This window comes from Hypomesus transpacificus, chromosome 2, assembly GCF_021917145.1.
Source record: "Hypomesus transpacificus isolate Combined female chromosome 2, fHypTra1, whole genome shotgun sequence".
In the NCBI taxonomy this organism is placed as follows: Eukaryota; Metazoa; Chordata; class Actinopteri; order Osmeriformes; family Osmeridae; genus Hypomesus; species Hypomesus transpacificus.
In genome coordinates, this window is record NC_061061.1 from 15,921,031 (window position 1) to 15,939,124 (window position 18,094).

An 18,094-nucleotide genomic window follows, 5' to 3' on the forward strand; every position below is an offset into this window, starting at 1 on the left:
TGACCAGAGGTATATATTACTCATGTGGGATGATACGACAACCGATACCATACTACTCGATATATAAACATTTAAGAGTGTATAACAATGTGTAGCTGTATTTCCCACAATTCACCACGTTAACTGGGAGGCTGGAATATGACGTTTATATTTAATCATGGTACCGCTAGGGAGGGGATGGGAAGAAAGTGCTAGCAACCCTAAACATAAAGTCTAACGACGTTTTCTCTGCCTTGGTAACTATCTTCTTGTATTTGTTATTGGCATTGTGAGTTTGTTGTGACAAATTGTTTAGATCGACGAAGTCAAACTTTTCTGGTTCGTCGCGAGATTTGTCCTGGTCCTAGCAGTAGACTTGCTAGCTATCTACATTAGCTCGCGCTAGCTGTAGCTAGCTAACTGCTTGGTCTAACTAGATAGCTAGCAAACTGATTGTCTGATAAATACTTACCATTTGCTTTCTGTTAAGATAGCTACCCAGTTTGTGTTACTTAAGTTGGGTAACGTGTAGTTCTATTGACAAAGCAATATACATGTAACGATTTAACAAGATCCGTGCAAATTAGGCTACAGCCAAGCCAGCTAGTAGCGAGTCAGGCAGACTGAACAAGACAGGATTTAATGCAATGGATTGCCTGTTTCCAAGCTTCCACTCAAAACGCAACCCATCATTTAATGCTTTCTTGCTTTAGGAGCATTAATTGTGTTAGTTAGTAAGGTTTTCTTATAACGTAATGCCAGCTAATATAACGTTATAGCCATAGAGCTAACCTTAGCTACAGCTGGGCAGCATCCTCCTACCTAGCTAGTCTCAATTGGCAAGCATTTGGCATGTTTGCCATTTAGTTTGACATGTTTACCAGCTAGTTACTGTGTCTTGTAGCTAGTCAATTCAATACAAACTACTAACATCGACTAAATTGATTTGCTACACTAGAACCTTGTTTCAAAGTAAATTAACTTCATCAGCAAGGTTACTATACCAGCTAACCCCAGGGGTCTCGTGACTATCGGAAATCAGAAAGTTCTAGATCTCCCATTTTGGCTACCGTGCTTCTGTTTGTAGAAAGTAGGCCACTTCCATATATTACCATATTGGTGAAATAAAGGTATATCTTGTCAGCTGTTAATCGAGTTCTCACTGCGGTTGCTGGATTTTTTGACGAAAAGGCTGAACTGTCATTAAACGTTAGTCGAATGGCAACCCCTTGGCTTGCCTAGCATACACAAAATACACAGAACACGCCAATTATTCCAATGGAGGATTGTCATGACAATTGTAGCTACATGTTAAGTATGATCAAAGGGTATTGTGGTCCACTGACATTTGCGTGTTGGTGGCTATCTTCACAATCAAATTACCATGTGTTTGTGTTTAGTAGCCAAGGTGCCTTTTGTCCCAGTTTCCTAGCAATGCTCTTAGGTTGCTAAAATAATCAGCAAACTATAATTGTTCAAATATATCTAGCTTTTCTATAGGGAGTTTCTATGTTTAGCATCAGTAAATTTTTCTACAAGCAGTAACAAAAGCAGAATTTGTGATGACAATTTTGTGTTCAATGTCAGAAATGGACCAGTTTTGAGCCATGCCAAATATTGTATAGATCAAATATAAACATATATATCTGTAATATGTTTCATTTATATTAAGTCATTTAGCAGACGCTCTTATCCAGAGCGACTTACAGTAAGTACAGGGACATTCCCCCCGAGGCAAGTAGGGTGAAGTGCCCTGCCCAAGGACACAACGTCATTTGGCACGCCGGGGAATCGATCCGGTAACCTTCTGATTACTGACTCCCTCACCGCTCAGCCATCTGACTCCCGTTTCCTGCAGGTATAGCAAGTGTGCCGTCCTCTGCGCCCGGGCGAGAGAGGCGGCCAAGGACCATGAGCGAGAAGGGCCCTCACACTGAGGCGCCGATGTACCTCACGGTGGAGGTGGACCAGCTTCCGCGGGACGAGGACGAGGACGAGGAGCAGATGGCCAACTACGGCAAAGAGGATGACCTGATGCCCAACCGCCCCTCCTCCTCCTCGGGCCGCGTGTACGACCGCACCACGGTGCTCATCGAGCAGGACCCCATCCGATTGGACGAGGAAGGCGAGGAGTACATCCACTGCGGCGGGGACGACGACGGGGTCACCTTCCTCACCGAGGGGGAGGGTGACGAGGAGGGCTCCCTAGCCTACATGACGGACCCTGACGGGATGTCGCAGGGCTATGTGCACCATACCATCTCGCCGGACCAGATCCAGTTCATCATCAACCCCGGGTCCACCCCCATGCCACGGAACATCGAGGGGGCCACCCTCACCCTGCACTCGGAGTGTCCAGAGACCAAGCAAAGAGAGGTAGGTGGGAGCCATTACCTAACAGCAATGGGCTTCCTCTGCAAAACCGTTTTTTTTATGTTCCTGCTTCACTTCCTTCTTCCTGAAAGAGGACACAGGAGACTACAACAGGAGTTCAACTCCATAGCCTGTTGCTGTCGGTGTATTTGCTTTATCATCGGGGCTCTATTGCTGCAGCAATTCCCCTTCCAAATTACTGGTTTATGTAAGATCCGACTTGTCCCCTGCGTCGCTCGCTTCAGGAATTTGACTTGAATGTTTTCTTTGTAAATGCGAAGCGACTCTGTTGTGGGTCACCAGTTTTCTACTCTCGGAATACAGCACATGACCATTTACTGTGAGGCATGGCTAAACATTGCGTGTTGTTGGTGCAGCTGTAGGTGTTTGTTGTCAGTGTCCCTAGTTGACATCATGTTAAAGTGTCGTGAGAACCTGTTGTCTGCCGCGCTGTGTTTATTCTGCTGGATCTCATCCAGTCCACCCTCATCCTTGGCCCCATCTACCTGACTTGATATCGCAAAGAGAAAACGTGTCATCCAGAATTAGATTAAAGAAACGTCAGATAGACCACCGAGCCAACGATGCAATTCCCAGAAGTGTCCTGGAGTTCTGGCAATTACTCAACATCAATTTCCTTTCAAATCTTTTTTAGTTGTTTCTCCCCCCCTTAACTTCTGTCCTTTTGCTGTCACGCATGGAACTCTGTAAAAGTCTCCTTTGAAAAGCGTCTGAACAGTGTAACTTGTGTATCCATCCCTGCATGCACAATTTGTCTGCATGGCGGAGTGCTCTCTTTGCTCATTGTGTCTGTGTGGGGGAGTCAGTGGCATGCCGCATCTAGTTACCCTGTGTGATTGAGCTGATGCTGGAGAAGTGCTGGAGTCACGACGGTGTGGGAGAGGGAGGCGATCCCGCATTAACAAGCTGTGGTGGCCCTCTCACCGTCGGCTCCACACCGCACACTTCTCTACATTTCTCTCTCTCGAGCATTGAAAATAAAAAGCCTAATCAATCAGCCGCCTATCTCTGAGGTCCTGTTAAGGTTTCTTGCTCAACATGGGTTCCACACTGCTGCAGTGCCTGGACAGTCTTTTTAGTATGTATGGTTTTGGGCCCTCTGTATTAATAAAGAGGCTGTTTGATCTATGACCCGAAGAGTTCTAGTCTACATGTATGTTGTGTCTGCTTGTGGTTTGTATGGTTGAAGTCCAACAAGAAACGCATCTAAAAATAGCTGGATCCAAGCATGGACAGCCTCTAAAATTCCTATCATGGGGTTACATAAGGTATAGAATCTGTTGGATTATTTATGTACGAGTGCAGCATGTCATTTCACCAAGGGTCAGGGTCTACACTAACTTCCCTTTCGAACCCCAGCTTAAAAAGAGGAACTGGAAAACGTGTGAACGTAGCCAAGAGAGATTTTCTTTGTCTACCTACATTCATGGTTGTGCTGTGGGATAATGAAGGCGAGAGCTTGTTTCTATGGGAGATAAAGCAGAGAGATGGAGTCTTTCTTCTCTTTTGTCCCAGAGGCATTTTCCCCCCCGAGAGAAACAGAAGCACAGGGCAACCACTACTGTGGAGTCGAGCTGAGCTGAACACAGGGAAACAGAATGGGTTGGATGTGATGTGAGAGGAGTGAGATGGGGGAAGGAAGAGGGGGGGAGGGGGGGGGGGGGGTAGAGTCATCCCAGTCACCAGTTCAAGAGCTGGCGGGTGGCTGAGTCATTGAGTTCAAGCTCTTCCCGAAAGGTCCCAGTGATCTGTAGAACAGAAAGAGAAAGAGACGTTATATAAAGATGTTAAGCCTCCTTGGATTCCTCTTGTGTGAAACACAGCCTAAACATTGGTTTTGAAAAGCTGTTAACAGCTGGTCGATGAGTATGTGGTTTGCTCTTTCTAAATGAAATGTTTCTCCCCTAGTTTTTTCTGGGTTTGTAAGTGATCACGTGATCCCCCATCTGCTTCCATACATTCCATTGTTCTCTCTCTCTCTCTCTCTCAGGTGAAGCGGTACCAGTGCATGTTTGAGGGCTGCACCAGAACCTACAGCACGGCAGGCAACCTCCGCACGCACCAGAAGACACACAGAGGAGAATACACGTTTGTGTGCAACCAGCAGGGCTGTGGCAAGGCCTTCCTCACCTCCTACAGCCTTAAGATCCACGTGCGCGTCCACACCAAGGAAAAGCCCTTTGAGTGTGACGTGCAGGGCTGCGAGAAGGCCTTCAACACTCTCTACAGGTTAGGCCTTCAACACTCTCTACAGGTTAGGCCTTCAACACTCTCTACAGGTTAGGCCTTCAACACTCTCTACAGGTTAGGCCTTCAACACTCTCTACAGGTTAGGCCTTCAACACTACAGGTTAGGCCCGTAAATCGTCTCTGGCTCCAGTTCTACCGTGAATCCCACTCTAGTATTGAGCAGGTTTCCCTGGGAATGCACTAGAGATGAAGTTAACGGAGCATCTCACATACAGAGTAGTTCAAGTACACCTGCCCTGACTAGATGTCTGTCATGTGGGACATGTGAGTTAACTGGAATGATGAGGTGTTCCTGGGAACTAAGCTTCTAAGCGTACTGACTGTATGGAAGCTCTGTCTTTTTGATGCAGTGGTCTTTGGATGTTTGACCCAGAGCTCAAACAATAGGCTCCATGCATCCAGCCAATTTCTTTTTTGTTTTGTTTTTGTCTTGAGGTTACCATTGTTCTCTTTATACAGTGCCAGTTGAGTTAAGCTCTTATCTGCATCAAAGCCGATAAGAGCCTCATACAAACAGAGTTTGCGGCTCTTTCATGGTGAAGCCCTACCTGAGCCCAAAAAAATGCAGCCAGTTGAGGCGGTCCTGTTTGGCTGCCTTCTACTTCCTGTCAGGAGCCATTCGTCAGTCTGGCCGGTGTCATTCTGGCCAGCTCCTTTCTTAATCACATTATTCTCCCCTCTTATCACAGCCTCTGCTGGCTGGCCCCTCCCCTAGGGCACGCGTTCACTACCTCAAGAGTAGCCTTACGAGATCAGACAGTCCGGTTGGTTTCTTGTCTGGGCAGGAGGTTGCTGCTTAATGTCAGTGTTTGCTGAAGAACAGACAGGCCCAGTCAGGGATATTCAGACCCTTCTACACACTAAACATTTTGTGTTAAATGACGTGACTAGCAACCAGTCAGCATAAGAATCGAACACTGTTTATTGTAAATTGGATATGGTTGGTTGAAGCACTTGTGATTGTCCGATACCGATGTCGATAGTGATGCCCCAAGATGTGCTACAATGCATGGAATGTCAAGTGGATGCCGCCAGTCAATTAGTGTAGCCATATTACAGATTATCCCCCCTCTTCCACCCCCCTTAAAGACTTGTAGCTATTGTTCTTTCCTCTCCACAACAAACATTAGAACGACTAGAGCAGATAACGGTATTGAAGTCGACATAGGCCAGGTAGGTGTCTTTTCTTTTGCAGCCCACCAGTCGGCAGATTAATGATGAGGCTAACGTTCATGTGTCACCAATGTAGACTGAAAGCACACCAGAGACTGCACACGGGGAAGACTTTCAACTGTGAATCGGAAGGATGCACAAAGTACTTTACGACGCTCAGTGACCTGAGGAAGCACATTCGTACACACACTGGGGAGAAACCATTCCGGTAAGTGCAGAGGGTCGCCGGTGTTATGTGTCCCAAGGGATGAGGGTTTGTGCCATATGAGGGAAGGTGAAAATCAGCTTGTTAGCGCTTTTCAGCGATGTGTTTAGACTGCTAGGCTACTTGATAGCAGTCTTAGCACTCTTAATGAACTGTCGCTTCCTGCGATCTCTCCCCAGGTGTGACCATGACGGGTGTGGCAAAGCATTTGCTGCTAGCCACCACCTAAAGACGCATGTACGGACACATACAGGTACTGCTCAAAAGCCGACCATAAGGCAACCAAATCTCACTTCGGCGTTTCCCATTAATTTTCTCTGCATTTGCGGCCGATTTTGAGATTTACCAAAAATATTTCCACACTCATAACTTAAAAGATCTCTTAACATGGTGTTTTGCGCCATTGCTTATGCAAAGCATCGCTCCCTCCCACGTTAGCTGTCAGTCTCCTCGCTTATGTACAGTGCATCCGGATGCAAGCTAACATTAGCTAATTATCAAACGTTAACATTATTACCAGAAGATCTGACAACATAACCTTTTTTGTTTTCAAGAGCACAACGTTCTTTTTTAGATCTCTTAATTTAGATCTCAATGTGCACCAGATTGATGCATTTAAACGTAAAAAAGTTGATATTATGGTGGAGCATGCCGCCGGACCCCAGTGTCTGAGGGTCAACCCACACAGTCTCTAATGAGAAATCGAAGAGAAACACTGTACCTCTTGAACCAGTTTTTCTTTTCATTGTTCGAAGTCTTATGCTGGCTTAGCTTTTATGTGAAGATGACCCATACCACATCGCTCTCCGTCTCTCATCTTTCCCTCTTCTCCCTCCTTTGTCCTTTTCTGTTCTCTCCCATTGTCTCCATCTTTCTTTCCTCTCTCTCTCTCTCCCACTATCTCTCGCTCTCTCTCTCTCCCCTCGCGCTCTCCCCCCCCCCCCCCCCCCCCTTGCTCTCGCTCACTCTCTCCCCCTCGCTCTCTCTCCCCCCCCCCTCACTCTCTCCCCCTCTCATCCTCCCACTTGGCACCCTTCTGTAGGGGAAAAGCCTTTCAACTGTCCCAGCGATGGCTGTGAGAAGACCTTCAGCAGCCAGTACAGTCTGAAGAGTCACATCCGAGGCCACGACAAAGGCCAGCCTTTCAGCGTGACCTTAACCCACCCCCTGTCAGAGGTGAGTCATTGTCAGTTCAGCATAATGTGGATTTGTATCCCCTGGTAAGGAAAGATGGGACGAGACTTCTTTGTGCTGTACTGAATCTTGGAAGTGCGTTCATAACAACAAATTTAGTGTCGAATTTACCAATTGATTTAGATCTCTGTTGGTGTCTGACTGTGAAGAAATAAATTAGAGCCCATTCATCTCTAATTACAGGATGCAAATCATTCACTATGCCTCAGTGATCTAAGCCTCATCTCTACCGATTCAGAGCTACGAGAGAACATCCACAACGTGAGTTTGGGAATCATTTCAATGCACCCCTGTTTGCTTCCTTGCATGCGCGCAAGTCGATGTACTCAAAATATAAACACAGAAATTCCAGTTCCACATTGTCCTCAATCTGTGCCATAATATTCTGTTGTTAATTGTTCCAAACAGTCTCAGAACATGGATCTGAACAGTGTCACCCCCATCAGGATCTTTGAGCTCATGTTTCAGAGTCCAGAACATAGTGAACACAGTCAAGACGATGTTCATCATCGAGGCAAGTACTTTTCAGAACACATGAACTCAAACTGGGGTCAGATGGCTGAGCTGTTAGGGAGTCAGACTATTAATCAGAATGTTGTTGGTTCGATTCCCGGCCGTGCCAAATGACGTTGTGTCCTTGGGCAAGGCACTTCACCCTACTTGCCTTGGGGAAAATGTCCCTGTACTTACTGTAAGTCGCTCTGGCTAAGAGCGTCTGCTAAATGACTAAATGTAAACTGGAATGGGGGTTACTGTATGGTGTTGATCGTAACTTCTCCCATTCCCCTCTCCTCTTAGAGAGTTTTGTGGAAGTCTTTGGCCTGGACACTCCTACCCAACCTACAGTGAGTGACGGTTCCTCCCTCCTCTCCTTCCCCCTGCCCCCCTGCTCCTCGTCCTCCTCACCCTGCTCCCACACCACCCCGGTCGCGGAGGGCCCCTGCCAGCTCAGCCAGACACCCTCTCAGACCCCGACGCCCATCAGCTCCGCAATCGGCTCCACCCAGCCCGCCCCCTACGTCTCCTTAGCCGGCCCAACGCCAGACGTGCCCGACCATGCCCCGGGGGCCGGCGCTGCAGTCCAGCAGCACTATGTTGCCGTGTCGCCCGCGTTCCTTCAGCCAAAGGGCAAGACTCCGACCGGGGCGGCGGCGCCCCCTGCGGCCTCCGCTCCGCCAGCTCCGGCCCTGAGCGCCGCGGTGCCGTGTGCCGCTGCTGTTGCCGCCCCCAACACGGAGGCACCGCCGCTGCCGCCAGCCACGGCTCACAATGTGCCTTTAGCCCCCAACACCAGCCCGGGCCTGACTCCCACCCCCACCACCATTACCATCGGGTCCAGCCAGGGCCTGCTGCCGTCCAGTATCGTCATGTCGGACCAGAACCTGCAGTGGATCCTCAGTAGCGCCGCCAACAGCCAGCAGAACTCGGACACAACGGTATGGGGGCCCTGGTAGTGGGATAGTGGGAATGTGAAGGCAGTGTATAGATGAGTATTCTTTACTAGAAAAGTACTTATCTTTCCTTTTGTATTCTATTCTCCCAGACTTGGCTTAATGCGAAATTGCTAAAAAATCAATCTGTGTTTTGCATGCAGACTCACCAAGGAGGGACAAAAGTTGAGAAAGTTTTCTTCACCACTGCCATACCTGTGGGAGGAAACCCAGGTGAGTGGAAATGCAATTACATGTTTCCTTGGGAACTGAATAGATTCTAAAATGGAATCCTTAAATGTATGTGTTACTTTATAAATGTTGTTGTTCCAGGCAACGCTGTTCAGCAGATCGGCCTCAGTTTGCCAGTCATCATCATCAAACAGGAGGAATCCTGCCAGTGTCAATGTGCCTGCAGGGACTTGGCTAAAGACAGGAGCTCCAACAACAAGAGCACTAACACAGCCACAGCAGTCATAGCAGCACAGCAACCTCCGGATCCTCCTGCTCCTCCTCTCCCACCTCCACCTCCCGAGGCTCCTTATCCACCTGTTCCCCCTGCCCCGTCACCCCCCTCCTGCTGCCTCCCCCAGTCCCCCTCTCCTGGGGGCGAGATCCTCCCCCAGGGGGAAGCAGAACCGGGCAGCACTCCGTCGTCCACTCAGACGTTCCCCACGGCGGCCACCAACCCTTCTCCCCCCGATGGCCTGTCCAACATGGACGTTTCCGACTTCCTGTCTCTGCAGAGCCCGGAGACGGACGCCAATATCGAGGCTCTGCTGCTGGTGGCTGATGACTTTGCTATGGCTGGCAGCAGGAGCAACATCAACCCCTAGGCAGGAGGGGAGGGATCGACGACTTGACCACTCTTCAGCTGAAACCGCCTCGTCAGCCGGAACCCACTCCCTCGTCATGCACACGTCCCCCATGTTCACGTCCATCTTGTCCTCTTCCTTTTCGTGTGCAGGCACTCCCCTCACCAAGTGTTCCATGTCTCTACCTGTAGTGTGTTTTTGTTTGGCCTAGTAGACACATTTCAAAGACTACAATAGAACTATTTGAATCAGTTGCTGCGAATGGTCGAGGTGCAGTCGTTTTTGGCGATAGTGTTAGCATATTGCTAACAACACATATCGATGGCTGCATATGAAATTGAGAATTTTGCATGACTTGGCGCTCTCATTGCCAAGCAATAAAACAAAACTAGACTTGTTGTCTAATCAAGCACTGTAGTGAACTAGCCAGCATACTATATACCTTTCAACTAGTATGCTTTTGACCAGAATGTACTGCATGTAATGTAAGTCATTTGGTTTTTATCCAGTACCACCAGGAATTGGACGTTGTTGGGCAGTGTTATCTTACTCAAGCAATGTCTATTGACAGCCATTGCATAAAAAGTAATCATGACAAATTTGTCTAGGAAGGTTATTGTATTCCAGAAAATGTGATTTCCTTTGGTTTCATTTGTATTATTGGTATTGTGGCTGTTTTCCATACACAAGTATTACAAATTGAAACAACCTTTGAGAATTTGATTGCCTTTTAAATTTGATTTGGAAGTCAAATCACTATTTTCAGGTTTCCAGTAACTTTATTATTTAAGTGATAACAGATTAATTTATTGAGAGCTTAATTCTGCTTACTTTTGCTGTCTTCTCTCAAGCAAGCATCATGGACAAAGTATCAATCTTTTTATTATTATTATTTATTTCATTGCCTGCTTAGGAGTCCTTGTAGTTGTCCTCATATGTTACTGATTGGAGTCTACGGTACCCTCCCTCCCCCTCCATTTTCTTTGTTCTCAAAGACACAAGAACATTGCAGTATTGCATCTATTAATTTTGATATTTTGATCTTCTGGTTTGCGAAAGCCTTTGGCAATCAAGAGACATTTATATATAGCCTGACCCTCTCAGGGATGCACGGTGATACAGGTTGATCATCAGACATGCAATGGACTGCCAGATACCATTATTGCAGCCCTGTTTGTGCTGCACTTTCTTCTTCTTACTTTTATGTGCACTACCTTCCCCCCCCCCCCCCCCAGTTACTCAAATGCCTAGTTATCTGCAGCACTAATACATTCTTCATTTGTGAACCACTGCTGTAAAAGGGTGTACATATAACATCTAGTCATATACATTTTATCTTGTTAGAATGATCTAGAATTTGTATTTTTGTATAGAATTTTGAATTGTCTAAGTGTGGAAGTCGGAGCCTTCAGAGAATACCACCCTTACTCTTTTTTTATTTTTAGCATTAGCCTTCGAGACATTCATCTTATGCAGACGATTGACAAATTTACAAACTTACCGATTTTAGATATCGGCGCTACTGTACACAGTACCTTCTAATATGTGCATATGTAATTTGCTTAGAGTATAATATAACATTATTGTTTTACAAGGGACACAATGCAATGACACCACAGAAGGCATTACTTCCATTGGGTATAGAGCTGCACGGCCTTAAATGTTATCCCACTTACTGTGGCTTACGCGCCTCCTTGCCTTGTCAGTCTCTGCCTATGACTTGCCATGACGTTGCCCATCTGGCCACTATACCCTTTTCATCAGTTTTTGTTTAAATGCCTTTGTGCAGCAGTCTATACAAGGATATCAACTAATTTGTTTGATAATTTCCGTGCCAATGATGCAGCCTAATCTCCACGTTTGACAATTTTGCGTATCATAGAAATATGCATCTATTCAGCAAAACAGTAGCCTGAAATGTTAAGATTCCTCGTACTGTACTGCAGTGAATATCATCCATTTTACAATTGACAGGACACCCAAGAGAAATTCCATTCATATTGAAACTGTATACACATTGTTGTTTTGTCATTGTACTTTTATTTTGCTATCGAACTGATTATGAATAGATGGACTGAGAATCACACAGGAATGATGTATTCTGTCAGAAATATTTTTCTAACAGGCATAAAGCAGTTGACATGTGGATATCTAAAGGAATTTGAATGATCTTTGCCGTTTTACTATCTGAAATGTACCAGATATATTTTAATATCAATGCATACTATACGTATGTGTATGTGGGGCTATTCACTGTACTGTAAAACGCTTAAAATTAGCATTTTATTAAGATTATTGAATATATTATTTCTTTTTTGTTAGCACTTAGATTTGGGTCCACTACTAGAATAATATAAGTGTCTAGATGACAAAATCCTTAATTTGTTTCTTATTGAAGTGTTGTCCCATATTAAATGTCGGTCAGCTTGAATAATTGTAAATATGAACTCGGCATAACCCATGATTGACTTGCAATCAATTTCATGCATCCCTTTGAGGAAAAGTACCTATGCAATTATTTGACTGCAGCATTCCCAAAGGTGAAATGTACCAAACATATTGACCATTTTTCACTGAAGTCATCAGATATTTCCCATATTCGGTATGCAGATTCACATGTACTATAAAGGCTAATGAAGGTTGTTTGTAAAATTACACACAAAAAATACAACATACTTCATTCTTTGACCAACACACCTCAATTACTCACTCCTATACGACTGCTATAAGGGTCCATATTATTATACTCTATGGGTTGTGTTGAGTGGTGAATATGGGCATTTGAGTATTTGTATTTTCATCCATTACTTTCCAGTAAGTTGTCTTTTTTTACCTTTTTCTTTTCTCCATTTTGAGTTACCTGGTTATATACTGACTGGATTTACTTGGAAAGGAACCTGTAAAATCACTGATTCTGTTGTAAGAATTATTTGGGTCATGTGTGCTGCAGTTTTTACGTTATGGGTAAAAATGATTTGTCACATTTTGTTATATTTTCACTAAAGTCATCTCAATCTTTTGTGTCTTTCTGTATTGGTAATACAAATCCAACCCAATTTGTATGCCCATTGAAAACATGTAGACCAAGATGTGTTCTTTAGAACCCAAACAAACCCAATTTTTGCCTTTAAAAAGGTACCTTTATAGCTGCTGACTATTGCTGGGCAGGCATTGTGAACATCTTGTGCATGGAAACAATACTCTCCCTGGAAGGAAGTTCAAGTTTTGAGGGCATTGGGGCACTTGTTTGGAAACTGGTTGTTTTTCTTCAGATGTACCAGTTTGGAAAGAATGCAGTGGCAACAGGCTTTTTTGAACTTTGTATATAGTTAGGGATACTTGTGCTTGTTGGAAAAATGTTTAATGGGTAACAGGAGGGGGAAACGAAATGCTTCCAAAGGAATGTCTTCAGTACCCAAAGAGTAAGGAATTGTAAAGGATTTGTATTTTTTAAAAGAATGTACAATGTGAAAATGGTTTGCTTATGCTTGTTTTGTATAAAGTAATATTGTACTATGATAAAGTAATAACTTTTTGAATTGAGAGCAATATAATACTAATAAAATCTTACCTGATTTGTCAATCGATGTTACCTTTTCTCAACCAAAGAGGCATGACTTTATTTACCATTTATTTGTCAGAATATGCTTTACTAATATAAAAACATACATCGTAGTTATTGATTCACTTTTGTGCGGGAAATGGTGCATCACTTAGATTCTTGTCCTGAGGGGAGATAGAAATTGCACTTGTTTTGTCGTTTACCACATGCTTGATTTAGGGGGCTCTGGGACCTACCGCTAAGACACTTCGCAGTTCCATCAAATCCCTCAGGACAGCGTTGCTTAGCTCCAACTTGTCCTCCAGAGTAACAAGTCTATCGTCGAGGTCCTCCAAGAGCTATATGTGGGCCAATAACATGGGAGTTAGTAAACACACGTGCTATTGGGTGAGGATTTCATGGTCTGTATGATTTATTAACGTAACAATGTTGAGTAAAAAGAGTCGTGGAAATTCTTATTGGAACCACAAACCTGAGTGTTCTGTGTGTTTGAAGACTCTTCCTTTACAGCAGCAGCATCCTGTAACTTCCTGTCTAGAATAATGCACACCAAGAAACATTTGGATATTCCAGCGGAACAACAACACTTAAGCATGAAAGTGATGTGCTGTTACAATACCCGTACTCGTTGCCATGATTCTTCTCAGAAATAAAGTTAGGCTTGCTTGTGAGTAGCCTAAGCCTACACGGGTGTTATAGTTTAGTTAATTAGCAGCCGCCAATTAATTAAGGTAAATATCCATGTTTATTAGACAATTATTTTCATATCTTATACATTTACCTAGCTTATTCTACGTTTTCCAATAACAAAAATGCTCTGTTTGGTATTTAGCCTACTTAATTCAATGTATCCAAATGGAAAATCGAAATACCGCAATAGTCTGTGCTGTTACCTTTAAGAAACTGGGCGTCATGCTTTGAAGGCGTTACCGGAAGACTGTCATTTGCTGCCAATAGCGAGTGTTTCATCAGGCAATACTAGCATGCTGTAGAAACCTGATACAGTTCACATGCAGAGTACATGTAATGTTATTAATGCCTTTGTCAAATCAAGAAGTGCGTATCACAATGCCCCGTTAACAAACAAAATGTGCAAAGAGCTGAAGACTAAAGTGTTACGTTTGATACCGCCGACAGACAACGGTTTGACCGGCCAGCATGAGGACACACCGAACAGACACTCAGGTGACGTTAGCTAGCTTGAAACTGAAAATCGGGTTTTCTGTCGACTTCACTTTTACAATGACTTCTAATGCGTTTAAGATGTTGTTATGTATTCACGGCCTACATGGCTGGTCTGTTGCTTCTAGTTGCACGTGTTGGACACATACAGCTTCTTTTATCTTTGATAATATGTATGGTGTAGTTATAGGCTTGTGGGATGTTTACATAACGAAAGTTGGTACTTTTAATGGCATTTGTTTGGCGTTTACGAAACACTTATTTTTTCCCGAACGTGTCAATGTTGATGACTTCATAACCCCTTTTGGTCTGTAGATGGTGCTGAAATCCTGGATGCAACTGTCCTATCTCTGAAGGAGGGTCAGGTGGTAGCTTTGCCAACTGACACAATATATGGCTTGGCTTGTCTGGCTCAAAACTCTGATGCCATCAAACGGGTGTATGAAATCAAAGGACGAAATGGTCAAAAACCGCTGGCCATTTGCGTTGGGGAAATACAGGACATTTACAAGTAAGTGTCCATATTTTTGAGCAATAATCTCCAGTCCACATAAAAAGGTCCACAGCTATAGAAAACACACTGCTGCACTTGCTTCTTGTTACATAAACTAATTAGTTAAATAGAATGTGGTCATGTTGGTCTATGAGGCTCATCAGTCCATGCTACAGCATGTCAAAACAAATCAAGGACAACTGTTATACCTCTATCCCATGATTGCAGGTACTGTAAGGTGTCAGTCAAAGAGGAGCTTCTGAAGGAGCTTCTGCCTGGTCCTGTCACTCTGGTTCTGCAGAGGTCTACGGTGTTGAACACAGACCTGAACCCCTTCACTCCGGTGAGACCCAGCTACCCCTCGCACTCCACCCTTCACACACCTGCAACCACACCCTACAAGAAGACAGTCCCAATTTTTCGTAATCCACATACAGTTCATAATAATATGCTGTTTTTGTTTGTTGTTTTTTCTAAAGGTCTTCCGAGTCTTTTGTATGAATTATTATCATGCGGCTTGTGTTCTTGTGGTTGTGTTCCCTTTAGCTGGTAGGTGTGCGCATCCCTAACCATCCCTTCATGAGGCGTCTGTGCCAGCTGTGTGCAGAGCCCCTGGCTCTAACCAGCGCCAACATCAGCACACACTCCAGCACTGTGGCTGTGCACGTAAGTGGAAACCACCCTCAGTGTGTGTGTTACAACACATTTTATTTTCGAGTGGATCACTCGAAAGTCATAAAGTGTGAATTTATTGGGTGTTTAATTAATTGATTTTATATAGCGCTTTCTACTACTCAAAGTACTCAAGGTCGCTTTACAGAGTCCAGTATTCATTCAGACACAGTCATACCGGTGGTGGTAAGCTACAACTGTAGCCACAGCTGCCCTGGGGCCGACTGACAGAAGCCTGGCTACCAATCAGCGCTTACGGCCCCTCCGATCACCACCAATATTCATTCACCTTCATACGATGCATGTTTTTATGGTGTTTGGACTAAGCAAGGCTAGTGCTATATTACATTTTGTCATTTAGCAGACGCTCTTATCTAGAGCGACTTACAGTAAGTACAGGGACATTCTGCCCGAGGCAAGTAGGGTGAAGTGCCTTTCCAAAGGACACAACGTCATGCGCACCGGCCGGGAATTGAACTGGCGACCTTCAGATTACTAACCCGATGCTCTACCCGCTCAGCAGGATTCTGATTCATTTGTGTTCTACACAAATTTGTTTGTTTGTTGTGTTCATATTGGACTTTTTAAATTCCTGCAGGAGTTCCAGGACCTGTGGCCTCGTTTAGCTGTGGTAGTTGATGGTGGACCAATAGGAGACCATAGTCGGTTAGGGTCAACAGTGATTGACCTATCAGTGTTTGGAAAATACCGCATCATCAGACCTGGCTGGTGAGTCATTGATGATCTCCTATATGAACTTTAAGCTGGTTTAGGTAGCATGATGTAATTGAAAGTAGATCAATGTCTTGCATTCATTTAAGGTGAACCAAGGTTAAGTTGTAGTGTCTCAGTTTAAAATTGAACTTCAAATATGGATGTAAGCTTGTTGATAAGAGCTCACAAGTCAAACCACTCCTTTTATCTTTCAGTGCTTTTTCTGCCACTGTGGATTTGCTGGAGCGTAAATATGGACTGCTGGAGGACACAGAAAATCATTGAGGATTTGTTCCTACTCACTGGCTGAAATGCACAAGCAGCTGTATCCATTTTCTCTATAGCCAATGAAAAATCTCCCTCCGGTGGCAATGTTTGATAGGCTGAGGGTTAAACATTTTTAAAGTAATGTTGTGGTGTTATCTACCTCAGATTATGGACCTATGGAGTTCATTTGTTTTGGGTGATCAGTTATTTGGGCCTCAACTTACATGGGTCAATCTTAGCAACAAACCCAACTATCTCTGCTATGTCAGACTGGGACGAGGGCCAGAGAATGACAGTTGGTGGTTGTAGTTGTTCTTTCTTCAGGACCTGCGGGAGTCTTTGAGTCTCAATGTGCTCTCTGCCTGGAAATTAAATGAAAATTCCTTTTTGAGGGGATTTGTAATTTAAAAGTTTTTGAAATTGTATTTATTTGTTGGAGTGCATTGGTGTGGTTTTTTGTTTTCTTTTTAACAGTTGTATATATACCTCTGTGATTTTGACAATACATCAAATGATGGAATGTGGATTTTCTTTCTCCCTGTGCATTCACATGGCTTTGTTGGCAGTTCCTCAACTACATTGTACAGTGGCATGTCATATAAAATAACAGCTTTTGTTGATATCTGCTCATGTTAACAATAAATTCCTGAAATACTTTTTAAATTAACTTTTTTTTCCATTAAAAACTGATGAGTAGCTGGTTGAATTTTGAATCATATACTTTCTTCCTTCATTTTGAGTATGGAATCCTGAAACGGATCATATGGCAAATGTGTCTTAAGTAGTTCAGCTCATAAGCAAGACTTTTTTTCCTAAAATCTGCCCATATTAGTTCATGTACAATAGGCTTCATATCATTTTTTACAATTGGCTTTTATGCGCTCTGTCCATCATTCTTGTTCCAGTATCTCACTTTACCAGCCCTAAACAGGAGGAAGAGATATTTTCAGAATTTTTTAAAACAAAGTTAAACCAGCTTGCGTACTCTGGAACAAGAACATTGATCTGAATAGACAGTCGAATATTGTCTAGAGTTGGTGTTTTCCACTGTGGGGGAAAAGTAACCCATAACAGACATGGCTGTTGTACTCAACTGAGTGGATATCCAATCATGCTCTGGTGGTCCTCCATCTCTGTGGAGATGCTTGCTTGACTTGCCCGTCCCCCTACCGATGTGCACCGCTAAACCATTCGGTGGTCAACCGTAAACCGTGTCCTAGGGCTGTTGTCTGCTGTTTTGAAGCCACACGAACATTAAAACGTGCTGCAGGCCATGATTAGAAGATGAACACCACGACACAACTGTTTTCTCATCCTGTAGCCTTATTTGGTTTGGTTGGTTAACGCTCCTGAAAACCAATATGTTTTATTTACTCTGTCGTAACTATAATGAGGGATGTGGTGCTGAAAGGAAATTACTGCTACTTGTAAGCAAGGTTATGTGGCGAGAATTACATACTACACTGAGCAGTAGTTCCTCGGGTAGGACAAAGTGATGTATTCATAATGCATAAAATACACAGGGTACTGTACGGTTTACTTGAAAGTGTCCATGCGTGAAGAGAGGAAGGGGTCGCCTGATTATAAGAAGGGTTCCGTGGAGGACTGAGACGAGCAAGTCTCTGCAGCACTTGGAAGTCTGAGCTGTCATTGGCCAAAATAGTTTCAAATAAAACCACACAATGCCACTAAGGGCTGAGAAGAGTTCAACCAAGAGTGAGATTCTCGACCTCACACGTTTTTTCCATGTGTACTGGCACACAT

The 18,094-nt window shown here is 44.2% G+C and overlaps 2 protein-coding genes across 2 annotated transcripts; both read left to right on the forward strand.

Annotated features, from left to right (window-relative positions):
• The first annotated feature begins 65 nt into the window (after positions 1 to 65).
• Positions 66 to 13,023, forward strand: mtf1 (metal-regulatory transcription factor 1). The gene is made up of 11 exons (XM_047036869.1): positions 66 to 236; positions 1,838 to 2,355; positions 4,364 to 4,602; positions 5,873 to 6,004; positions 6,181 to 6,254; positions 7,044 to 7,177; positions 7,379 to 7,456; positions 7,604 to 7,709; positions 7,994 to 8,631; positions 8,790 to 8,859; positions 8,959 to 13,023. The coding sequence occupies exons 2-11, from the start codon at positions 1,891 to 1,893 to the stop codon at positions 9,459 to 9,461; spliced, it is 2,439 nt and encodes an 812-aa protein (XP_046892825.1). The 5' UTR covers positions 66 to 236; positions 1,838 to 1,890; the 3' UTR covers positions 9,462 to 13,023.
• Positions 13,024 to 13,922: 899 nt separating this feature from the next.
• yrdc (yrdC N(6)-threonylcarbamoyltransferase domain containing) lies at positions 13,923 to 17,011 on the forward strand. Its single transcript, XM_047035481.1, has 6 exons — positions 13,923 to 14,187; positions 14,500 to 14,695; positions 14,906 to 15,020; positions 15,224 to 15,343; positions 15,948 to 16,078; positions 16,279 to 17,011. The coding sequence occupies exons 1-6, from the start codon at positions 14,013 to 14,015 to the stop codon at positions 16,346 to 16,348; spliced, it is 807 nt and encodes a 268-aa protein (XP_046891437.1). The 5' UTR covers positions 13,923 to 14,012; the 3' UTR covers positions 16,349 to 17,011.
• Positions 17,012 to 18,094: the final 1,083 nt, after the last annotated feature.